Source organism: Balaenoptera borealis, assembly GCF_965194805.1.
Source record: "Balaenoptera borealis genome assembly, chromosome: 1".
NCBI classification, from domain to species: domain Eukaryota; kingdom Metazoa; phylum Chordata; class Mammalia; order Artiodactyla; family Balaenopteridae; genus Balaenoptera; species Balaenoptera borealis.
Window position 1 is genome coordinate 1816578 of NC_138860.1, and position 25130 is coordinate 1841707.

A 25130-nucleotide genomic window follows, 5' to 3' on the forward strand; every position below is an offset into this window, starting at 1 on the left:
CCTCATTGTCCTCTAAAGTCAGTAAAACTGGGGGAAGGGGTGGACTAATTCTTTTTTTCAATTAATTTTTTTTTTTTTTTCGGCTGCGCCTCACGGCTTGCGGAATCTTAGTTCCCGGACTGGAGCCCTCAGCAGTGAAAGCTCGGAGTCCTAACCACTGGACCACCAGGGAATTCCCTGGAATAACATTTCTTGAGACTCTGAGAGTTACCAGGCTCTGCCCTGGGCTTTTCACAGATGTAATCTAACTTATTCACTAGAGCTCGTGAGATAAGAATCAATTAATCCTCCCATTTGACAGATGAGGAAACTGAAGGATGATGAAGTTGCCCGAGGTGGGCGGGACACAGCCACCAAGGCGGAAGAGTTGAGGTTGGAACCCAGCTCTGCAGAGATGGTATCTTTACACCATACTCTCCAGGCAGAAAAGGGAGGGGCGCCTTCTTCCCACCCCCTCCCTCCGTCTTCAGCTCAGCATCCGGGGAAAAGTCCCTTCTGGGGGCGGGAGGCGCGGGATGGGGGGAGGTTGATTGAATCTGCGGAGGGGAAGCGACAGGCCCGGGTCGCGCTTGGCCTGGGGCTGACTCCGCCAGGCACGCGGTCTAGGTGGGCTGAACTGCAGGCCCCTCCAGTGTGTGCCGAGGATACAGGCAGTGCCACTGCCAGGTGATCCGTGGGGGGCGGGCCCCTCCTCCTCCACCGCGGGGAGGGGAGGCCGAGGGACCTCAGGGTTCCACTCTCCTCAGCCGCACTGGATGGGGGCCGGCGCAAGACAGTGGGTCGTCCAAGCAGAGACAGCTGTGGGCAGCCTGTCTGAGGCCCAAACCGAAAAATCTGCAGATGGGGGAGGAACCCAACTTAGGCTTGATCCCCCCCCTTCCCCCGCCCCAACCCCAGGATCGGCCTCATTTTTCTGATTTCGCAACGCCAAGGGGGAGCTGGTCAAGCTAGGAGAGGGGGCAGAGGCTGGGGGCCAGGACTGCTGCGGCCCGGGAAGCTCCAGCAGCTGTCTGGCAACCCCCATCCCTTTTGAGTCCCAACCGGTGCCAGTGCGCGACCACGGACCACCCCCCCTCCCCCCAAGCTGCGACCCCCCTCACGTCTGGAAGACGCCCCCTCCTCCCCCCCCTCACTATCCCCCCCTGAGTCCAAGGTCTGGAGGAGCTGTGGCCCCCAGAAACGGCAGACAGGAGGCCTGAAGGCGCCCCGCCCCCGGGCGCGCAGGGGAGAGGAGCGAAGGGGAGGGGAGGGCCGGCCGGGCAGGAATGCTCGGCGCAGGGGGCGGGAGGCGGGCGCGGGACATGTGAGGGCACATCCCGCGAGCTGCCGCCCGACGCGCAGACGGCCCGGGGAGCGAGCGGGCGAACGGGCGAGAGCGGGCGGGAGGGCGCGGAGCAGCGGCGGGGGCCGAAGCCCGGCGCGGGAGGCACCGGGCGCGCCGGCCGGGCCGCAGGGAGAGCCGGCGGGGCGCGCCGCGGCCCCGGCCCCGCGCGCGCCCATGACGGCGGCCGTGCTCCGGGAGGGCGTGCTGGAGAAGCGCAGCGGCGGGCTGCTGCAGCAGTGGAAGCGCAAGCGCTGCGTGCTCACCGAGCGCGGGCTGCAGCTCTTCGAGGCCAAGGGCGCGGGCGGCCGGCCCAAGGAGCTCAGCTTCGCCCGCATCAAAGCCGTGGAGTGCGTGGAGAGCACCGGGCGCCACATCTACTTCACGCTGGTGACCGAGGGCGGCGGCGAGATCGACTTCCGCTGCCCGCCCGAGGACCCCGGCTGGAACGCGCAGATCACCCTGGGCCTGGTCAAGTTCAAGAACCAGCAGGCCATCCAGACCGTGCGCGCCCGGCAGAGCCTCGGGACCGGGACCCTCGTGTCTTAGACCGCAGGCTAACGTCTTCACTTCCCGCGGCCATGGACGCGGTGTCGTGGGTCGTGTCAGGTGAGGTCTTGGGGTCTGAGGCCTCCTTCCCTCTTGCCCTCCCGTCTCCTCTTTCCCCTACGGAGGAAATGTCCGCCCGCCCCCCTTCCCCCCCCCCCCCCGCCCCAGCATGCAGCCTCAAAGCTGGCCGTCCTAGGGCCAGTGGGGAGGGAGAGCCCAGGAGTCGACCCTGGGTGCCTGGGCCTGGGGCCAAGAGCCGGCCTTCCCCCGGGGCGCCGGGCAGGGGTCCTGAATGTGCCCGCCGTGCCTGAGAGGAAGGTGGGCAGGATGAGCACCACTGCCCCCAGGTTGGTTCTGCCCTGGCTCAGGTGGAAGAGGCTGGCAGAACAGACTTCCAGGAGGCTGGGCCTCTACCCCCACCAAGGCAGGGCTCCTGGGCTGTGGCTTTCAGGGAGCTGGGGAGGGCGGAGGGGGGATGCGCTTGCCCCCCACCCCTTTCTGCTGCGATGACGCTCATCCTGGAGCTTGACCGTGGGATTGAGGCAGGAAGACAGCCTCCTTCAGTGGCAGGGTTCTCAGGGTTGAGACCAGAACCAAGGAGCCGTAGTTCCCAAGGTGGGACCTTGGTGGGAGCTGGGCTGGGCCTGGGAGCTCCACTACCTGTTCTCAGCAGTGGGTTTTGGGTCCTAGGGCTGAGCTGTTGGGAAACCAGGAGATCTGGGGGGTATACAGGCTAGGCCACTGATGCCAAGGAGGGTGGGCCTGGCCCCCTGCCCCAGAGTGCCCGCCATGCTGGCTGGGCCGAGAAGGGAAGCTGGAGGAGGGGGTGGGGGTGGGTGTGTGGTCAGCAAGGCTCAGGGGAGGGACCAGGAATAGAACCTAGAAACTGTGGCTCCTGGCCCTGTGCCCTCTTCCCCAGATGCCGCTCCCTCCCGGGGGAACCGGGCGCAGGTTGAGGAAGGATCTAGTTGTCATTTCTCCCGTGGAAACCCGTATCCCCTCGCCCCACTACCACCTCCACCCTCCTGACTCTCCCTGTCCTGCAGCTTCTCACCTCACCAGGTAGGGTCCGTGGCGCCTGGTGGTCGGTGCTGCACACCCCCGGCCCTCCTGTTAACTGCCTCTCGTGGGGCAGTGAGGGGTCACTGAGAGGCCAGGCAGGAGGCAGACCTGCTGTCCTTAGAGCTGATCCTCTTTGATCCCCCAGGCCTCAGAGGCCGGGAGGAACAGCTTCCTGCAGTGATCCCAGGGCGCTGTACAAATGCTGTTCTCTCCTGAAATGCCGGAGCAGGTTGGGAAGCTCTGGTACAAACAGCTGCTGAGGATACTCACCGCCCCAGTGTCCGCGCTGCCCTGACTGCTGTTCTTTCTCGCCAGCTTCCATGCCCCCTTTGGCTCGTGGGGCGTGACTGTGCTCCATTTGGTGAGGCAGAGGCCGTGGACGCGTGGAGGAGGCGTTGGAGCGTAAGGGGCGGCCGGGGCCGGGGAGCAGGTCAAAGGCCCCGAGGGGCTGAGGATGAAGATCCAGCCCCTGGGTACTCAGACTCTCAGGATGTACCGGCTCAGGACCTTCCGGCCACCGGCCTGGCCTCCGAGATTGTGATGGGGAGCTGGCATCCAAGCCCCCTCCCGCCACGGCCCTGCGTCTCTTCTGCAGACTGCTAATCAGCACCCACCCCCACCCCGGCTTGGTGCCGTGCCTGGAGGAAGGCAGTCCCCCGGGGGCGCTGAGCCAGCGCCCCAGGACTCGGGAGGCCAGGCTGGCGCTCAGAAGAGGAACCACCTGGGCTCGCCTCTGGATTTACTTTGGCGGGGGTAGCTGATGGGTCTGAGGCCCACACCTGGGGGTCATCTGCTGCTTGGGTCCTTCTGGGACCCCCACCCATCCAGGCCTCTCTTTGCACAGTTCTTCCCCCTTCCTGCCCCTCTTCCCCCACTGCGGTACTAGGCCTGGAGGTGGCGGGGTGGTTGGGGGGTCAGCCGTTACCATTTCACACCTGTCCACAAATGCAGACGCCCTGCAAAGGGCAGTGACCACACTGTTCGCTTGCTGAGTGAAATTCTTTGCCCGCCGCTAAGACCTGCTGCTTGGAGCATCTGTGTCCTCACCCCCACTTTCCCAGCCCACACCCCATCCTGAAATCTCCAGCCTGGGGAGGGAGAGACCCTGCAACCCAGGGGACATGGACTCAGAGGTCCTAGGGGAGGGACCGTGAGACCTGCACGGGCCAACTGGGTCTCGAGAGATGCCCTTCTGCCTGCTCTCCTGGGGGGGCGGCTCTGTATTCTGGGTAGGGCCTGTCTCTGTCATTTACACACTTGGGCCTTGTACATTAACACCGGAAGTCTTCTCTACGGGATGGTTGAAAAGGAATAATTTCAGCGGTGGGGAGACCGAGGTACAGAGACACAGCTGTCCTGAGTTGCACAGAAACTGCTGATCGGGTGACCCACGTCCGGCCTCCCCTGTTGCCGAGCGGTGACTGCTTGGTAGGAGCAGGGAGGCTGAGTGTCCCCTGCAACAAGTCGGGCCCCCTCAGTGCTTCCAACCTGTTTGTTCCCCTTCAGATGCCTCCTCCTGTCCGATCACGATCTCTGTCCTTTGTCCCCGTCCCTCAGAGTCCTCTGCAGCTTCTTGCTTATCTCATATGTGAACTACATCTTACAATCAAATAAGAACTTACAAGTTACCAAGGAATTTTTACAGATATCTCATTTATGATCTCCTTAGGCTGCATACCCAGCCCATGATGGCAAATAAGCATCACCGTCTGTGCCAGCTAGTGTGCTGTGATCAATTGGTGATGTCTGCCGTGAGCTTTGGGAGAAAGGTGGGGAGGTTGGCAGCTCTTATATGTATGTGGGTGGAGGAGGTGGGGAGAGCATGGTGTCTGGCACTGTTTCCTTGATTGAAGCTACATGAAAGGCTTAGCTTCTCCATCCTGCTCTAACACAGCAGCCTCTAAAATAGAATCCTAAAAAAATAAATAAATAAAAATAAAACAGAATCCTTGCTCTTTCCATCGAGCCCAAAGGTGACTTTGGTGATGGTGATGGTGAGGATTCAGGGAGGCGTCCAGACACTCAGACGTGGGAGCGTGTTTGTGAGCAGGCGGGATTGGGGTGCAGGACACACCCATCCAGCAGACATGCCCATGCCTCTTGCAGCCAGGTGCTGCACTGGGCGCTGGGGTGCGGAGATGAAGAAACACCTGACCTGAGCCCAGAGCTCAGGGCGAGGAAGTGCCCGCCGTGCCAGTAGAGGGGTGTGAGCAGCACAGGGAGTGTCCTGTCCTCAGCGGAGCTTGCAGGGGTGGTTCTCCCGTCACTGCCTGGCGACAGTCGGTCACTCCCGTCACTTGTATGTTCCTGCTGCCTCCGAGTTCCTGGGACAAGGCAGGCGATTCATCATCACGATGGCAAACGGTAACCGAGCTTGCTCCGTGGGCACTGACCCACCATCAGCACAAGGGAGTCATGGAACGTCCAGCCGCTGAGGTTGTGGATTAGGTTTTACATTCAGAAACTGAGGCCCAGAGAGGTTATGTGACTTGTTAGGAGTCACACAGCGGCTAACTGGCGGAGGAGCCAGGGTTTGACGGGGCAGTGGGCCTCTAGATGTGTTCTCTGAATCCACACCAGACGAGTACTTCTCACAGGATGAGCAGGTGAGTGACAGAGTGAGTTTGCCTGCGATTTCCTGGGAGAAGGGAGCTCACAGGTGGGCACTGAGAGTACGCACTGAGGCCTGGGGGCCGCGTGAGGGCCAAGAAGGGACCCTCCACAGACTCAGGTGGAGGAGGCTGCAGGGGTGGAGGGGTGGCTGCAGCCAGGCCTTGAAACAGGAGGAGACACAGGGAGGTGTCCCCGGGTTGGGAGGATCTGTGGGTGCCCACAGGGTCAAGGCTGGGGCAGGATCCCCTGGAACAATGGAGGGACCCCGGGTCAGGGGCGGGGCGTGAGAACGCTGGGGACAGTGCCGGTCCTGTGTTGGCCCAAATGCTGTTTGTCTCATCACCTGGGTACAGGGACTCCATCCTGCAGGGACAAGGGCTCTGGGCTCAGCAGAAGTGACCCCATGTGGCTGCACCCTGGTCCCAGAGCCCCACAGGTAGGGCTCACCCCCTGCTGGGGCGACCGACCATCCCAGCTTGCCTGGGACTCTCCTGGTTTGAGCACTGAAAGCTCTGTGTCCCCAGAAGCCCCTCGCTCCTGGGCACTCTGGGACGGTTGGTCACCCCCCTCCCAGCCCTGCCCAGGGTCAGGAAGCCTGGCCTCTCCCACCCTCCCCATCTCAGCAGTCAGCTCCGCCCACAGCCCTCGGCCCTGAGAAGGGACCATGCAGAGTCCCGGGCTGTGAGCTACTGTGCGATGGCCCATGGGCTCCTCCGCCCCCTACGCTGGCTCCAGCAGACTTTCCTGCCGTCCTCAGAGGACGGTCAGGTCCCGGCTGCAGGAGGAAGGAGAACCAAGTGTCCTCAGGGCTCTCCAATCAGCTCCGCACCTGCTGCACCAGTGCCGAGCCTGCGCCACCTGCCAGGTGCTGGAGCCAGAGCAGGCAGACTGGACGGGGAGGAGGGCTGTGTGGTGGGGGCAGAGCTCCGGGGGTGGGGCGGGGTGCAGGGAACGTTTCAGGTGGTCCTTCCAAGGGGGTTAGGATTCTGACTCTCAGGGGGCGGGGAAGGCACAGGGGAAGACCTGGCCTGGGCAAAGTTGCCAGGGCTGGAAAAGGTGAGGTGGCACAGAGCCTGGGAGTACAGCAGGTGAGCACAGAGGAGGCGGCTGACTTGGAACCCCCTGGCCGTGATCTCCGCTTCTCTCTCCAGGCAGGGGGGAGCCCATCTCAAAGCCGCTGTTCTTACACACACACCCCTTTATTTTATTACATTGAAGAAAAGTGTGAAAGGACAGAAAATTATAAAGAGGGAAACAAATATCATCTCTGTGTTCCCATCTTTGAGGTAATCTTTGCTAGCATTTTGGTATATTTCCTTCTACACTTACTCCTATGCAAATATATATGTAATATATAATTATTATATATGATTTGTAATATGTAATTATTTTTCACACATGGGGTCATTATGTGTATTATATCTTGATTTTTTATGTATTAATATATTGTGTTATGAGGCCATGACATTAAATATTTTAATGCCTGTATATTATTCTATTATGTTTATATTATTTATTTGACATTCAATCCCTCATTCGTTGGATCCCCATGTTTTTTTGATTTTTCCTTTGTTATATATAAGGCTGCAACGAACGTTTGCCTATTTAAATCTCTGTGTCTGGGGCTTCCCTGGTGGCGCAGTGGTTAAGAATCCGCCTGCCAGTGCAGGGGACACGGGTTTGAGCCCTGGTCTGGGAAGATCCCACGTGCCACGGAGCAGCTAAGCCCGTGCGCCACAACTACTGAGCCTGCACTCTAGAGCCCGTGAGCCACAACTACTGAAGCCCGCGCCCCTAGAGCCCGTGCTCCGCATTAAGAGAAGCCACCGCAATGAGAAGCCTGTGCACCGCAATGAAGAGGAGACCCCACTCGCCGCAACTAGAGAAAGCCCGCGTGCAGCAATGAAGACCCAACGCAGCCAAAAATAATAAGTAAATAAAAATAAAATAAATTTATATATAAAAAAAGAACTATTTAAATCTCCGTGTCTCTGGATGTTTTTTTAAAATAATTCTTTTTTTTTTTTTTTCTTTTTCACTGAATCAAAATTCTTTATTCTGGAATAACAATTTACCTGGATATGAAATGGTATTAAACATTACTTTGTCTTAGTATTTAAGATATTACTCCTTTTTCTCCTAGCATCAACTGTTGTTGATAAGAAACCAGTCAGTTTAATTATCGTACCTCTGTAGGTAATCTGGCCTCTAACTTTGGTGGCTTTTCAGATTTTTTCTTTATCTGATATTCTAGTAAAATAATTCTTTTTTTTTAATTTAAGTTTTCTTTTTTTAAAAATCAAAGTATAGTTGATGTGCAATATTATATAAGTTACAGATGTACAATACAGTGATTCACAATATCTATTTATAGTTATTATAAAATATTGGCTATATTCCCTGTGTTGTACACTATATCCATGCAGCTTATTTATTTTATACATAATAGTTTGTACCTCTTAATCCTCTACCCCTGTTTTGCCCTCACCTTGCCTCTCCCCACTGGTAGCCACTAATTTGTTCTCTGTATCTGTGAGTCTGCTTCTTTTTTGTTATATTCGCTAGTTTGTTGTATTTTTTAGATTGCACATATAAGTGCCATCATGCAGATTCTTTAGGAGAATTCTTAGAGCGGCACGGCTGGGCCCGCTGGAGAACAGGGTGGGTGCGGGTGAGCTGCTTCAGAAGGGCTGGTGGTCGCAGAGGAGGGAGACCTGGGGGCAGGGAGATGGGTGTGGGGAGCCGTGGGGGGACTGGGAGGAGTCGGGGAGACGGTGGGGAGACAGCAGCTGTTTAGGAAATGCCCGTGTGGGCAGTGACTCAGGTCACCCACGAGCAGGCGTGCAGGTGGCCGCTGACCACCAAAGCTCTAATCAGAGCCGCGAGTGTGAATCCCGCCGTGTCTTTTTGGCCATGCTACTTGGCTCCCATTAAAACGGAGACGATGATGGCCTACTTCCTGGATCACTGTGAGACGTGGTGGAGAGAGTGCCTGTAAAGGATACAGCGGACAGATGGTGCACACGGCCGTCTGTGAGCACAGCCGCGTAGAAATCCTCCCCGCGACCTTGCCCGCCTGATCCCCATTTGGGGGGAAGCCACGCATAATTAATGTACCCAGGATCAACATCGAGCCCTCGGGGTGCGGCCTAAATTACACACAGACTCTGCCAGACTTACCTCCTGTCCAGACGAAGCAGTGCCACCAGGAGGAGTGGAAGCAGGGGCTCAGGGTGGGGGGACCCAGGCTCTTCCCACTGCCCCCGGGGCTCCCTTGGTTAGAAGGAGGCTGGAGAAAGAGAGCAGGTCAGGATCTGTCAAGATTCCTCGTCATCAGACTGAGCTGTGCCGACACGATCTCCACCAACACCGCTAAGCGGGCTGCGCTCCAGTGGCCCAGAGCCCTGCGCACACACACACACACACACGCATGCACACACACACGCACGCACACGCACACACGCACACGCACGCCTGTCCCCCTGCCCGGGAAGGGAGGGCAGGTTACCCACCACGCCTGAGTTCCCAGATCCTGTCGCCCACCTAGCCCGGAGGAGAGGGCAGAACGGGGCCCAGGCCAGCCTTGGGAGCCTTGGCTGACGCCCTGTGGCAAAGGAGGTGGGCCTCTGCGCTAATCAGGACGGATAAAAGGACAAACGGAGCTCAGAAAGCGGTTCCAACAGCAGCAATTAGTTATACTTGACTGGGGTGGTCGGGGCAGCCGTTTGGAGCTTTCAGCTATTTGTGCAAAGGGAGACGTCAGACCCCGTGCTTTCCCCACTTTCAAACCACAAGTGGCAATGTGCATTCCCCCCTCCCGTGGGTCCAGTCACAATGGTCTGTTTCTCCAGCAAGCCCCCTCCCAGCAAGGTCTCTGGAAGACCCCTCCCCATCCTCTAATCTTTGTCCTCACCCTGTGTTTCTACTCAGGCCTCTGAGTCTCCAGGAACCTTCAGATGTGATCTTGCTGTGTTATCACAACAGCCTGTGATGTTGGACTATTTCCTGATAGATGACGTGGTGAATCTCGGGCTGGGGGAGAGTAAGCACTTGGGGTGCAGGAAACGCAGGGCTGCTGTGCGGGCCTCGGGGCTTGGGACCCAGGTGCCTGGTGGAGATTTAGTGAGTGGAGTCTGCTGAGTGGTGTCTTACACACACACACACACACACACACACCGCGAGCGCCTATGCATTCACTTAGCCTCCAAGGCCAGGGTCCTGGCCGCAAGGGCGACCTCATTCCTCCATTTCCTGTGTCTTCCTCAGACTGGTGCTTGCCTTGTGCTTTTCTTTGCCAGATTCCATCCTTATCAAATATTCCCTGCAGAAGGGGGCCCACATGGGCAGGTGGCCTCGGCCACACTCTTACTGCCTGGGGTCGGTTTTCACAGATGGAGACAGAGCAATAATCCTCTCTTTCTCCAGGAACACTGTGCAAATAAATAAGGTCAGGACACACAAGTGGGCACATAGTAAAACGTAAACTCCTGGGCCGCACTCGGGCCAGGCGTGGGATCCCTGAGGTCTGCTCTCCGCCTGGCAGCCCTTCTGCTCTGGTTTCTCAGTCGACCGCCACGCTCTTCCTGAGCCCCCCGCTCCTGCTGACCTCGCTGGTCCCCGCTGTTCCTCTGAGACCCAGTTTGGGAGTCCCGGTGGCAGGGAGCCCCTAAGCAGCCCCCATTGTCTCTGCCCCCTGCAGGACTTGTGTGGACCCCGCCCCTCGAGAGCGACTGGCCTGGTGAGTGGACGGGTTGCCACGTCTGCAATTAGGGCCACGTAAGTTCCTGACGCCCATCTCGCTCATCGTGGTGCTCTCCCTGCCTCCTTTGGACGAAGGAAACGTCCGTGTTGGATGGGCCCACGTGGCAGGACTGAGAGTGGCCTTTGACCAACGGCCCACAGGGACCTGGGTCCCACCAACAGCCATGTGAGTTTGGAAGCAGGTCCCTCCTGGTCAGACCTTGAGACGAGACCCCCTCCTGGCCGACAACTTGATTGCTGTCTGTGAGACCCCAGAGCAGAAGGCCAGGGGGGCACGCCCGGACCCCTGGCCCTTAGAGGCTGTGAGATGATGCGCTGTGTTGTCTACACCACAAGTCTGTGACGATCTGTCACTCAGCAACAGATAACGAAGCAGGTGCTGTCGTCAGGATTCTCTTCTGGTCCGGCTCTTCACACACTCACTGCTGTAGCCTTGGTCCGCTTCTCTGCCTCCACCGTCCCGCCCCAGGGTAGGGACCACGTTCTTCTTGCCTTGCGTCTCTGGGCTGGCCCTGTGCTTGGCTCATAGGGAGAGTTCAGTGTTTGCCTAGAGCCTGAGATTCTAAAATCTCCCTCCGTCTTCTCGTCTCCACTGCTCCCTGGATCTGACAAAACTGTCAGCCTTTTCAGAAAGTGGGCCAGTAGTGGAAGACATCAGCGTGCCCTGGGCTGAGGGAGGGACCAGAGCGGATGCTCAGGGCTTGGTCCAGTGGTCCTGGGGGCCGTGTGAGGAAGCTGGGGCCTGGGGGTGAGGAAGGGCGGGTCTGTTGTCTCCCACGTGGGCAATGCACCTTCTCTCGCCAGCCTGTTTAGCCCAGGACATCCTGGAATGTTTCCAGGCCGGAACGATGTCCTTGGCCATTTAAAAGCATTATCTGTATGGCGGAGAAGACAAACTCCTTGCAAAAGATGTTCTCCAGCACAGCAGAGAAGACAAGCTACTTTGCTGGGAGCCAGACCAGGCACCGGACTCCTCGTGCCACCAGGCAAGGAGGACGCAACCAACAGCCTCCTGTGGCTGGTGTGACAGGTGACCACACATGTGGTGGCTTAAAACAACAGAAGTCCCTTCTTTCACGGCTCTGGAGACCAGACGTCCGAAACCTGCATGGGGCTGATGCCGGGCTGGGGTCAGGGCGTCGGCAGGGCTGTGCTTCCTCCCAGCCTATGGACAAGAATCAGCCCCTGCCTCTTCCAGCTTCTGGGGTTCCAAGGGTCCTTTGTCTTGTGGCCCCATCACTGCAGCCTCTGCCTCTGTGGTCACATTGCCCCCTCCTCCTCTGTCTATAATCCTCTGTGTACCTCTTCTTACAGACACATGACAACTTTTACAGCCCACCCGGATAATCCAGGGTCAACCCCGCATCTCAAGATCCCTAACGCGGTCATATTTGCAAAGTCTTTGCCATGTAAGGTAATATTCACACGTTCCAGGGCTTAGAATGTGGACATTTCGGGGGGCTGTCATTAAGCCTACCTGGAGGGTGCGCCCAGGAGGGAAGAAACTGAGGCACAGAGCATATTCTCATATAGTTAGCATTGTATTCTCACCCAGCAAGTGAGGCCCGGAGTCTGAACTCCCAGACCGACTTCCCTGCTGCCAACGGCTGTCCTCACACGAAGGGAGGTCGGGACAGACCGGGCCAGCCCTGCCTTCCCCTCCTGGCATCTCCCTGCTGGCTGCCCCCCATCTCCCCTGGCACCTGCGTGGGAGGCCCGGCCGCAGAGCCGGGCTCTTCTTTTCCTTTGCCCGAGAGCAGCATCTCTCCCCAGGGCAGGTGTGGTAGCCCGGCAGAGGCGGAGGCTGTGAAGTCCCCCGCCGGCCTGCCCACGCCCGCGGGAACAGCTGGGTCCCAGGCACATCCTGTGGAAGTAACCCTCCCCAGGCCTGCTGATGGCTCCCTGGGCCTGGGCCTCTGCTCACGCATGCGATGCTGGCAAACGGCCCCAGCGTTGTTTCCTGAGGGACTTAAAGCTGCCCACCCTGCCAGAAGCCAGGAAGGGCGTGGGCACGGCTGGCGGGAACCGTGGCAGGAAGGGTGTGCCCGGGGCACATGCGCCTCCTCTTCGGTCACCACCAGCACCCAAAAGGCCTTTGTTCAGGACTGAACTCTGTTGGGCCCTGGGAGGAGCTGTGGGCCAGCTGGAAGGACCCATCCTGGCCCCAGAGTGGGGCTGCTGAAATCTGTTTACCCAGCTCCTCCGTCGCCAGCGTCTGTCTAGGGAGCTGGCCTTGTGTATCTTTGGCAGATAGAAAATCCTGTAGAGATGACCCGGGTGATGCTGAAGGTTTCCAGCTGTCCCAAATCATTTTCCCTCCCCACCTCTCCTGTCGCTGGATCCACTGGGAAAGTTGTAATGGTCTGAAGCGTGTGAAAATGCTTCGTGAAGTCGGGACACTACCCGCCACGGGGATCACTATTATTAGTGTCCGAGGAGCTGGACCAGGACACCCTTATCTCCAGGTGGCGGGGGAGGCCGCCTGCTAGCACGTGGACCACAGTGACGGTTTCTCTGCTGCGTGGCTGGTGATCAGTGTCACGGGGCTTTCATAACTACCATCTTGTTTGATCTTCCCACCGCCTGGAGCAGAGATGAGCCCTTCTCACTTTGCAGATAAAGAAACACACTCCAGAAACTTTGGGTCATTTGCTCAAAATCACGTAGCGCTTGCCTGATGTCGGGTCGGAACTGGGGTCTGTGGGCCGAGGACGGGCTGGGGCAGAGCAGCAAGGGGACGTCGGGGGTGCCAGGGAGCAGCCGGCCGCCAGGAGGGGCAGTGACAAACACTGAACGCCGGGCCAGAGTAAAGGCTGGGAGCTTACGTCCCTGCCTGCGTGACTTAGGTTGGCGGCTGGGCCGTAACTGCATTTTACTGAAGGCTGATGAGGGCTGGGACTCTGCTGGGTGCACAGTAAGAACTGTAAATAATTCAATTAATAAAGCAGCAAAGGGACACAGGTGGAACAGAGGCTGTGAAGGCAGGGTGGGAGCTGAGGTTTCCGAAGGGAAGGGGCCGGGGGCGGAGCCACCAGGAGGAACACGAGTGCCGGCTGGGCCCTGTGCTGCGGCGGGCCGGCCGGATGGAACCTGGTCCCAGCACTGCAGGGGGTGGCGCGCGGTGTGAGCAGACCACGGCCGCTCGGCCTGGCCCCGTGGCCCTGATCTGCCCTCCCCGGAGTCACACCAGAAAGACAATAGTCCCAGAGAGACTCCTTCTGGGGACAGGACAGGCGGTGCCAGGCTGTCCAGCAGGACAAGGAGCCCTTGTGCGCCCTCGGCCCAGATACTTCTCCCCCCTCCCTGGCCCTGGGGGGTGGTCGGAAGTTCAGATCCTGGGCCGGAGGAGGCTGGGAGCTCACGTCAGGGGCCAGTGCTGGGCCGGGTCACCTGGAGGTCTGGGGAGCAAGGTGGAGGGGGAGGGGCTGGCTCCTGGTGCGGCTCGCGGGGGGCCTGCCTGGACCAGAAAGGAGGCAGATGCTGAGCTGTCCAGCCCCTCCTCCTTGGCCCTCACAATGGCCTTGGGCACAAAGGGGAGGGATGCTTAGTCCCACCTTACAGATGAGAAAACAGAGTTCAGAGAGGTGGAAGGCTCTACCCGAGGCCACCCTGGGGTTCTCGCCAACGCTGGTGTGGGGACAGGACCTGGGTGCGTGTCTGAGTGTATCCAGAGGTGGAGGCCATCTGAAGGGTGGGGAGGGAGCTCTCCTCCCACCCATGGCTCCACCTTCCCTCTGCTTCCCCTGCCGCCTCCACCTGGCCAGGCTCGGCCTCTGGGGCCCAGGCTGAGCCTGCAACACCCCAGAGAGGGCGCCAGGGTCCCAGCCAGACAGCTCTCATTTACTCAGCTTTTCCTTGAAATTCCACACACTCTGGGCGTTTGGCGGGAGCCTGGAATGCTCTTCATCTGAACAATCTGTCTTTCAGGGCGCCTGCATCAATCACCCCATTGTTCCTCCCATTTCCTGGACTGCTCAGGCTGGGGGGCACCCGGCGTTGGTGAGGGGGGCGCCCCCTGGTGTCCCCATCTGCAGGCACTCATTGCAGTGCCCGGAGCTGAGCTGGTGACAGTGGCCTGAGGGCATCTTCCGACCTCTGGGAGGGGAGAACCCACGACGTAGGCGGTCAGGCGCTTCATGAAGAAGGGGTGCAGCTGTGAGAAAGGACACTCCCCGGGTCCAGGGCCAGGGTTCAGCCTGAACTGCCCCCAACATCTGTGCGGCCTTAGGTGACTCAACAACCTCTCTGGGCCTCCGGGCCTTAGCCGTAAATGAGAAGCTGTCCTGGGGCTGGTGCACACTGTGCTGCAATCGTGGCCGGTCTGAATCCCGGCTCTGCCACTTGTTGGTCAGGTGTAGCTGTTTGACTGGATGAGCCTCAGTTTCTTGCTCTGTAAAATGGGCTTAATAACAGTCACTGCTCATTATTTGTGGAATCCGTATTTGCAAATCAGCCCACTTGCTAAAATTTATTTGTAACCCCTGATCACTACTCACGGGGCCTTTATGGTCACTCACATGCAGGGGGGTGAAAATGTCACCTGCGGCACATGTTCCCAGCTGACATTGAGCAAGACGATGTCTGCCTTCTGGTTTCCGTCTCATACTGTAAACAAGTATCTAGTGCCATGTTTTTTGCATATTTGTGATTTTGTTGGTGATTCCAGTGTTTAAAATGGCCCCCAAGCTGATGCTGCAGGGCTATCTGGTGTCCTGAGCTCAAGGAAGCTGGGACGTGAGTTTTGGAGAAAACACGTTAGATGGGCTTCGTTCAGGTGTAAGATCTAGGGCTGTTGGTCACGAGTTCAATGTTAATGAGTCTTCGGTACATATTAGGTAAAGTATCTTTAAACAGAAATATACATAAAACAAGGTCATGTGTTGACAGGTTGGTGAAAACGCTGTGACCAGAGGCCCCCAGGAACCCAGCCCTGGATGTCCCAGGCGCCGTGGCTCAGGGTTTGTCAGGTGAGAGTTCAGTGATGGTGGAACAAAACCTCGAACGACAGGGATCAATGGCACTTGTCACACAGGTACCTGAAGCTCTGAGGCTTGGCTGTGTCCAGTTGGCCAGTAGTTCTGGCAGTTATTACTGGTCCATGACGCCTGAGTCCACAGGTCCTTCTCCTGACCTCTGAGCCTCCTGTGGGGTCAGCTGCCTGGACGTGGGACCACCCGCCCCCCACTGCCAAGGGCACACATGGGACATCACTGCCGGCTTCGCTCAGGCCTGGAGCTTCCAGGCAATGCTTACTCCATCTGGTTTCAGCACGAGGCCCTCAGAACTCTCGATGCCCACAAAGGCTCTCCTCGGACGTTATCTAATTTGATTCTTGCGACAACCCGTGATGGCAGTTTTTTTTTTTTAATTTACTTATTTTATTTATTTTTATTTTTGGCCGCGTTGGGTCTTTGTTGCTGTGCGCGGGCTTTCTCTATTTATGGCGAACAGGGGCTACGCTTCGTTGCAGTGCGCGGGCTTCTCATTGCGGGGGCTTCTCTTATTGCGGAGCGCGGGCTGTAGGCGCACGGGCTTCAGTAGTTGTGGCACATGGGCTCGGTAGTTGTGGCTCGCAGGCTCTAGAGTGCAGGCTCAGTAGTTATGGCACACGGGCTTAGTTGCTCCACGGCATGTGGGATCTTCCCGGACCAAGACTCGAACCCATGTCCCCTGCATTGGTGGACAGGTGGATTCTTAACCACTGCGCCACCAGGGAAGCCCCCGTGATGGCAACTTTGCAGTCCTGGTTTACAGATGAGCCTGAAGTTCAGGGAGCCTAAGTGGCCCATCCAGGGTCACCTGGTCAGTGGGTCAGTTCTGCAGAGTCAGGAAGTTCCCTCCTCCAGGCTCCCCTGTTAAGACTTCAATGCTCTGGGCATGGTCAGGGCCACACCTGCTCACTGACACTTTAGTGACAACGAAGGCATTGAGGTCCCCAGGAAACTGGCAGAGAGCCACGAGATAAACGTCTGAGCATCCCTCCCTACGCCTCTGCCTCCGGCCCGGGCAGGGGGCTCACAGCTCACCCAGGTCACCCCATGACTCTGCCTACCCTTTGTCTGCAGTCCTGGTGGGCTGAGTCTCCAGGCCCACGGTCACCACGGTTACCTTCCTACACGTGATGTGTAACCCCCATCCCCCCTCCCACCCATCCATCCCTCCCACGCCTTCTCAGTGAGTTTAGTTTTTATCTGGTTAAATTAAAAGTCTTTACATAATTTGACTATGTAAATGCTTTTCACAACAGAGCCGGCATAGTATATTATGATTAATATTCCCTTTTTCCAGCACTATGATTTTCTCTGAAGCTGAGTTTTGCCTTGTTTGCATTTGCTTGGTTGTCTGTGTGTTCACGACTCAACAAGCCTCCGTTTTTCTGGTGGCAGAGAGAACTCAGTTCATCGGAACCCACAGGGGATCTGGGACAGTTTCCTCCTCCCCTCCCCCTCTTTTCTTTTCTTCCATGACTCCCCCGCCCCGCCCCTGCTCTAACCTGTGCTGGTCATGCTGGGCCTCGGCCACAGCTGCTGGTCACGGAGTACTTCCTCCCCACCGACCGGGGACTTCCCTTTGCCTCTGCCCTAGCGAATCCCTGTTCCTGGCACCAAGCCCTCCCCTTCTGTGGGTTGTTCCTTCATTTTGGTGAAACCCAGCCTCCAGCAGCTTCTTGAGAAAAGAGACACGAGAACTCTGAAGCTTCACATATTTAAAAACACCTTTCCTCCACCCTCCCGGTCAGTTGATGGTTTGGCTGGGCATCTGAGGCATTCTAGTTGGAAATCATTGTCCCGTAGGATTTTGGAGGCATTTTCTACTGTATTCTGGTTTCTGGTATTGCTACTGAGAGGCCTGTAGCTGTCCAAGTTTTCAGGCTTTGGTGTGTGACCACTTTTCTCTCCGGAAGCTGGTCTCCTGGTCCTCGGGTTTTTGGTCCTCATGGAGCTGGGCTCATCGCTTCAGTTCTGAGAGGTGTGGGCTCAGCGTCTCTGGTGACTGTCTCCTAGGCTCTCTGACCCTCCATAGCTCCAAGTAGTAAAATACTGGGCCCCCTGGATGGGCCTTTAATTTTCTTATCCTTCCTGATCAATTTCTTTTTGTACTTTCCGGAAGATTTCTTCCACTTTCCCATCCAGCCCGTCTACTGAATGCTTTATTGTTGCTATCGTATTGCTAATTTCCGAGAGTTCTTTTTATTTTCCGAATGTTCCTTTCCTTTTTTCTACAGCATTGTCTCCCATTTCGTGGACACGGTATCTCCTCTCTCTCAATCTGTTTTTGAAGTTTTGTTCCGTTCCTTGCATTTTGTGCTTTCCCCAGATTACTTTTGACTCTTTTAGTTCCCTTCAAGCTAGACGTTTTCCTCAAATATCTGGCGGTCCCTCAACGTCCATGTGTACAAAGGAATCGGAAGCACTCAAAGGCCATTGGAAGCTCTGTGTGTGGGTGCGGCTGGGGTCTAACTCCAGGGGACCCGCGGCCTCACTGCAGGCCTGCCGGACGTCAGTGCTTTCCTCGGGATGGTTGCTTTTCCTGGATCAGAATCTCCACCCTCTTGCCAGGGCGTCTGAGGCTGGCTGCCAGCGTTTCCGGAGCAGAAGTGGGAGGGGTGGCTATTACCCCTCCGTGTGTGAACTTTGCTCCGTCCTCTTGTTTTCAGCGTGATGCCCGTATCCCAAGCTCTGCCTGCGCCTGTGTCATTGACTGAGCCGACACCCACTGTCTTCCCTGCCTTCTAGGGTATCCTGCTGGTCTCGTTCTACCCACATCCCTTTATCTCCTCCTCTGAATTCCTTCCCCTGCCTGCCTTTGCATGTCCCACCCCTCGGGGTGTCCTCCTCCCCCTCTCTCCCCCCTCCCCCTCTTCTCCTATCCCCACACCCGGCCCGTATTCTCCAGGCCTTCGCTGGATGCACTGGTGATTCCCAGTCTGCCTGTCCAGGCACCATGTCCCCCTGGAGCTCTGCATTGGGATATCCACCCCCCCCCCCCACCAAATACCGGACAGGCTGCTGGTCCGTCCCCTGAGCATCTTGGGTGCCGTCTGTCCAGTGTGGACCTCGTCAGCTTCCTCCCAAACCAGCTCTTCCTCTGTGATGTACTTCTGCTTCCAGTTTAAGGCACCACACCCATCCTGTCGACTGAGCCGATTGGTCTAGATTCTTCCCTTCACCTCCCACTGCCTCTGCCCCTCACCTCCCAACACACACCTGTCAACAGCTAGAGCTGAAGATCATCCTCCTGATGGCCTCTTGGATCTGTCTTGCTCATAAAAAAATGTGGTCTGCCATTCTGGTCACAGCGAATCTCAAGCCAGCAGCCACTGCAGCTGGCCCCCATGCTGTGCCCTGAGGGGACTCAGGATGGAGGAAAACAGGATACTGGCCCTAGAGAGCTGAGATGCATATCTCAGGAATGATTTCAGTGAGCCCAGACTCTTGCATCTTCCCATCCATAGAAAGGCACTAAAATCATTAACTTGAGATGTCTGGTTTTCTTGATTAGCAGGAACTTTTTGATGTTCAACTACAAGTTGTTTTTTGGTTTTTTTCCCAACAGAAATTCCTATATATCCAGGCTCCTCCCCTACTTCTTCGGAGCAGCTCCTTAGAGCTCTTTCCGTGGCTGTCTCCCGGGCTGTAGTCCTCAGTAAGGTCCCCAAATATAACATAACTCAGAACTTTTAGGTCGTGTGGTTTTCCTCAGTCGAAGTCTCGTGTGTTTCATGGCACTGCTGCTGCCTTAATTCAGGTCCTCCTCAGCAGCCACCCTTATTATTATTATTATTGTACTGTTGTATTTTATATGACTTATATTTAAATTCTTCTTTATTTGTTTATTATCATTATTATTGTAATTGCCTCTGGTCGCTTGGTCTCCAATTCTTCCACCCTCGGATCCAGCTTTTATTCTGCAGTCTGCATGAACGTTCTAAAATTCACATCTTCCTGTGTCACCTGGTTTACAGCCCTTTAACAGACCTCTAGTAAATGCACGGAGTCCAGGCTCCTTGGCACCTGGGGTGCAGACCAGGTTTTGGGACTTGTCATCACCCCATAGCCACTCCCAACTCGCCTCCGGCTTGTCCCCAGCTTAGTCCTTCACACTCTAGCGAGAGCAAGCTGCCTATAGTCCCCCCCCACCCCCATGCATTTTCCTGCCACTGTGTCTGCTCAGACCACCCTGGGTCTGTAATGCCCTTTCTCCTTGGTTGCCTGATGAACTCCGATGTTTCCTAAAAACTCTGGTCTCTTCTCAGAGAATTCATCACACCCCATCAGTACTACAATAAAGCTCATATGGTATTGAGTGTTATTACAATTGTTTGGGGAGTTTTTTATATATTTATGTGGACAGCAAAGCAGGAGGTGAAGGCTCCCGTCTGTCTAGATTTTAGTCTGAATCATGAAGAATTCACATTTATCGAGACTGGGGAGAGGATAACAGGTGAGGTGTAGCAAGTGTGCACTTCACCCCCGGTGGGACCCCCTGAATTATTGTGAGGTGATTGTCCATGGGGGAAGGTGTTGGTGAGAACGAATATCATTTTGTCACAGGCTCTGAAATACCGTGGTTCCCTGGCCTCCATGCTGCTCTGGAACCTTAATATCCTTAGCGTAAAAGCAGCAGGAATTTTCTTCATACCTTTGCGTCTTAGGCATCAGAAAACGCCCACTCCCTGCAGACCCCGCTCAGCACCGCCCTCTAGTGCCGGCCCTTCCCCTGCAGCCCTTTCTCAGCATCACCCGGTCACCCCAGAGAGGAGCCGGGCGCAGGGGTCCCCTCTCTGGAAGTACTGTGAGCCCTTGGGGACAGCTGTGAACACACGACTGGATCAGACCCCCCAGTGTGTCCTTGAGTGGGTTTCAGAGGGTCTTGGAGCCCGCAGTCTTGGTGTGCGTGTGAAAGTGGATGACTTCCAAATGACGTGTGTGAATGTTACAGATTTCAAAACTTTCCAAAGGAAGTTCTAAGTCCCCCCAAAATAAAGAACCCCTTAACCACTTAGATCCTCAGGGGGACTTTTAGACGCAGGTACCCTCACTTTAAGGAAGATACACCACTGTCAAAGCAGCTATATGGGGGTCACAGTAACTGCACTGCAAACGCGTCTACCATAAGCTGTGTTTGTTGGTCCCCGGGTTTAGCGCTGGGCTTGGCCCAGCTCACCTGTGTGGACACATGTGGACAGCAGGGGAGGCTGAGCGGGTGATGGATTTGGACCCGACTGGGGACGCCTGACTGTGTATCAGCGGGGTGGGTGGCTGGGGAGGGATGAAGTGGAGAGAAGGAACACAAACGACCGTGTGTATGTGGTCGCTGGGTCACGAGTAAGTCACACACAAACACACACACTCACGCGCCCCGGTGCGCCCTCTGGTGGCGATGATGAGAACTAGAATTTAGGCAGTTTTCTCGCCCAGGACTGAAGTGAAAACCCCAGTTTCATGCGGTTCCTTATCAAAGTCTCCCTAACTTGTCATTTAAGGCGCATTTTGTGAAACCATAAAGCCACAAAATCCCCAGGTTAGCCATGGCCAATCCACACACAATAACTTGGATGTTAAGGATTTCTTAATTATTCCTGTTTTTGGCTGCCACTAGACAGTAGCAAAAATCATACTTCACTTTTTGTTGATCCTTTTTCTTTTTTTAAGCTTTATTTGATAGATAAAATAAATTAATCAGGATAATAATAATAATCTGCTAAAAACAGAACAGTGGTTCTTACACTTTTGGGGCTCAAGACCCCTTTACTTTACTGAGGGCTCTAAAAATCTTTTGTTTGTCAGTCATGATTACCAATATTTACCATATTAGAAATGGAAATGGAAAAAAATTTCAATATTGATTGAGTATTAAACATGCAGATCTTCCCAATGTGAACACAGTTCATACATTATACAATGAGTTTGTAAAAATATCATTCTTTAACATCACTGCCAATCTTATCAGAGAAGTCTACATATTTGGGAAACTGTTGAGCTCACAATGGCAGATACAAATTTTCCCAGATTTGCATTTTCTCTTGAAAGCTTGAATTTTTTTTTTTTTTTAAATGAAGGTCTTTTTTTTTTTTTTTTTTTTAACACTATTTTATTTATTTTATTTATTTATGGCTGTGTTGGGTCTTCGTTTCTGTGCGAGGGCTTTCTCTAGTTGTGGCAAGTGGGGGCCCCTCTTCATCACGGTGCGCGGGGCCTCTCATTATCGCGGCCTCTCTTGTTGCGGAGCACAGGCTCCAGATGCGCAGGCTCAGTAATTGTGGCTCACGGGCCTAGTTGCTCCGCGGCATGTGGGATCTTCCCAGACCAGGGTTCGAACCCGTGTCCCCTGCATGGGCAGGCAGATTCCCAACCACTGCGCCACCAGGGAAGCCCAAAAGCTTGAATTTTTTAATTGGCAGCTGTTTCCCTCGAGGTGACAGGCCCACTGTATTCATTTCTGAGAAACAATCTACCAACACTCAAGTCCGACTAACTATAGTTTTCAATCAACCGAAAATGCCACGTGAAAGCGGCGGATTCCACGTCCTCACACCTACAAGCAGACAGAGGACCTGTGTACCAGCTGTATTCAACAGAGTTCCTTTAGCACTTTCTTCCACCTCATCAAGGACACTCTCACGTAAAACTGGCTTTTCCCCAGTGAGCGCATCGTGGGAAAACAGTCTGCTGCCGCGACCTTGATTCCTGCTGTGGCATCAGCAGTTTTACCTGTGCCTGCCTTTGCTCCACCTGTTCAAAAGTCCACGATGGGGAAGAGATGGGTCTGCCGGGAGCATCAGGCTCACCTCTGCCCCGCTGGTTTCCTGCAGCCTCCATCGGGGTGCAGTTCCCTGTCTCCCGCTGGTTTCCTGCAGCCTCCATCGGGGTGAAGTTCCCTGTCTGCAGCATCGTGTCCCCTGCTGGACCGGCCAGGAGCAAGGCGAGGGCAGGACTCTGCGTTGTGGACCCTCCTACAGACGACCCCTCTGACAAGGAGAGGAAACGTGGGTGGAGGCCGTGAGCGGACCTTTGGCTGGGTGTCTGCACTGGCGGGGGGAGGGACACACACAGAAGGGGCCTCCGCTTTCCCGAGGCCGCTCCCACCCCTCTGCCCCAGCGTGGAAAGTGCGGGACCCACCGAAGCCGGCCCCAGAAGGAGGTGCGGGGTTCTGCAGAGGTCATCTCACTCTGGCTGGGTTTTGAGGGAACTTCCTTAGAACCTCTGATCTTGAGAAGGCCCCTCTCTAGCCAGTTCCGCCCCAAGGTGCCTGCAAAATCGTCCTGGGGTGAGAGTGGCGGACAGAGAGAGTGCAGAGCCCTCTGCTGTGTTGGCACCCGTGTCCCCCTGGCACTCCTGGCCCCGGCCTTGACGCGGGGTGGAGGGGAATGGGCATAGCCCATGGTGACCTCTGAGGGCTCAGTTTCACATCCACAGAGGCCCAGCTGCCCAGCTGCTGTCTCTATGTCTGTCTGAGCTCATTGTTGGAGGGGAAAACGGTTCATCACCTGTGTCAATGTCAGCGAGAGTTTGCGGCTGCCGCTCCCTGGGGGAGGGGGCAGTTGGGGCCTGGACACTCCAAGTGCCAAGAGCTTGAATGAGAAGCTTCCCAGCAGACCCTTCCCCGGGCCCCTGGCCATGGGTACCCCAACCATATTCCAGGACCCCAGGAAAAAGCAGGATCCCTCCTGAGCCCTGAGAGGCGATTTCCTGCACTGTCTTTGGTCAGAAGGCTCCTCTCCGTGTTTCCATCGGTCCATTCCTTTACTCCATGAGCACTGATTAAGCACCTACTGTGTGTCAGGCACTGTGCCGGGCGCTGAGCATACAAGCAGGAGTATGATATGGGGCTGACACTTAGGTTTCTCCAGATGATTAAATAGATGACGTCAACGGGTTAAGTGCAGGGAAAGAGCGATGCACCGGGGCCTGGAGGAGGGCTCCTAGTCCAGTCAGGGTGGTCAGGGCAGGCTTCCTGGAAGAGGCAATGCTCCACTGATACTTAGAGGCGGGTGGGGTGAGAGAAGGGCCTTCTGAGAAGCATCTGTGGCTCCAGGAGCTTCGAGAAGGCCCGTGTCCGGAGCTGAGGGTGTGTGGAGGCGGGGAGGCTGAGAGGAGGTCACAAAGGGCGGGCGAGCCCACGGCGGGGTTTCCATTTCATTCTGAGGCCACTGCTGGAGGAATTGGGGATGGGGCCGTGTCCTCATTTTAGGAGGATGGTTCAGGCGGCGCGGGATCCCGGAGAGGCTGCAATGAAGTCGGCAAAGCGGGATGGCTGAGCAGAGACGGCAGAGGGCAGATGGGGGGCTCCAGGCAGGGAGCGGGGCGGAACTCGGAGCTCCGCTGACCGTGGGGCGGGGGCGGGGGATGGCCTTCGGGCTTCTGGTCTGGCGCCTGGGCGTGGCTATGCCATTTTCTGTGCCGTGGTGACCAGAGGAGGGGCAGGGGCGGAGGGGGCGTGTGGAATGGCCGCTGGGCACACGGGCCTCACCTCGGGGGTCCCCCGGGCAGGAGACACAGATTTGGTGCCAGGCAGGCTGGAACTCTGTCCCCACGGACTCACCCTCCCCTCTTAGCTCTGGGACTGAGTTCGTCCCTCTGACGAAGACGGAAATCATTTCTGGGAAGGAGGACCAGAGTGAAAGCGGTGGGGGGGGTCAGGGCACCCAGGAGCACCCTCTAGGCCCGGCGGCAGTGGGGCAGGGCCCCAGGCTTGCTGTGGGACCCCAGGCCTGGGTCAGTGCCTGCGATGCAGGGCGCCTCCCGCAGGTACGAGGGAGGAATCAGCGAGTAAACGATGGCGGGGAGTGTGGGCGCCCCCAGAGTTCAGGGTTTGGAGAGGCCGGGGCAAAGGCAGGAGATGGGTCCGGGCAGTCCTTGGCTGGGCTGTCTGCGCCCGGCTCACGGGCTCTGTGGCGGGGGGCAGGCGGGCAGCACAGGCTGAAGTCCGGACTTCCAGCCCCAGGGTGGAGTCTGCCTGGGGGTGAGGTTGGGGGTGCCGACTTGGTTTACCTACAGGGCTTCTTCAGGTGTGGTCCCCAGACCAGCAGCCGCAGCAATATCACCGAGACCTTGTTAGAAATGCGAACTTCCAGGCTCCACCCCGGACCTGATGAATCGGGAGCAACCCCCTAATAAACCAATGCAATAAACTCCCACAGACTCATGCCCAGCCCCTAGATTCCTTCTCTGATCCCCAGCTGCTCCTCTGGTTTCCATCCCAGCCCCTCCACCTGGAATCCTGTACCGCCCCCCGCCCCCCCATATAACCCCCCCAGACCCCATTCTCTCTGCCTGGAAGCCTTCTTGCATGGAGGCTTCCCAAAGGTGACCTGACCAAAGCCAAATCAGAGCAACTTCTGCTGGCCCACAAGGAGGGCCGTTACCCCTCCATGGCACTTGGGTATGTCCCCTGAGGACACCCCTGTCCACCAGCTCTGTTCCCACCCGACTGACGCTTGGCTAGAGCTCCCCAGCCTCTTGCTGCTGGCAAGGCCTTTCCTGGCCTCCGAGAGAGGTCAGCGTCCTGCTTGTCCTGCCCCAGCCTGGGCTCCCGGCCCATGAGATGACCAACAATAATAGCCACTGGATTAACATAGCAGGCATTGTCTTTCTCTGACCATAGGGTGGGTATTAGGTGTCCATCCATCATCCTAAAAATAGCCAGTAAACAGGTGTAGCCCCTGCACACCAGCCCCCTGGATGCTGTTGGCATGCGGCTGGTGACAGAGGGTGGGTCAGGGGACAGAGGGAGTTAGTTTCACCAAGTTCCAGGCACGGGGTGTGGGGCGCCGTTTGGGACCTGGGAAACCCACCAGGAGAGGGTGCAGAGCATCTGTGG

At 56.6% G+C, this 25130-nt stretch overlaps 1 protein-coding gene and 1 long non-coding RNA gene across 3 annotated transcripts; both read left to right on the top strand.

Annotated features, from left to right (window-relative positions):
* The first annotated feature begins 1258 nt into the window (after positions 1–1258).
* On the top strand, positions 1259–3909 carry PHLDA3 (pleckstrin homology like domain family A member 3). Of its 2 annotated transcripts, XM_082393163.1 has the most exons (3): positions 1259–1930; positions 2790–2932; positions 3248–3909. In XM_082393163.1, exon 1 carries the CDS (start codon positions 1499–1501, stop codon positions 1868–1870), a length of 372 nt encoding a protein of 123 aa, XP_082249289.1. In that variant the 5' UTR covers positions 1259–1498; the 3' UTR covers positions 1871–1930; positions 2790–2932; positions 3248–3909. The 2 variants fall into 2 exon arrangements, with proteins under 2 accessions (XP_082249289.1, XP_082249288.1); XM_082393162.1 differs by lacking the exon at positions 2790–2932 and having other exon boundaries at positions 1309–1930.
* Positions 3910–5202: 1293 nt separating this feature from the next.
* Positions 5203–7525, top strand: LOC309629310. Its single transcript, XR_014244981.1, has 2 exons — positions 5203–6831; positions 7129–7525. It is a non-coding gene; the product is annotated as an uncharacterized lncRNA (long non-coding RNA).
* Positions 7526–25130: the final 17605 nt, after the last annotated feature.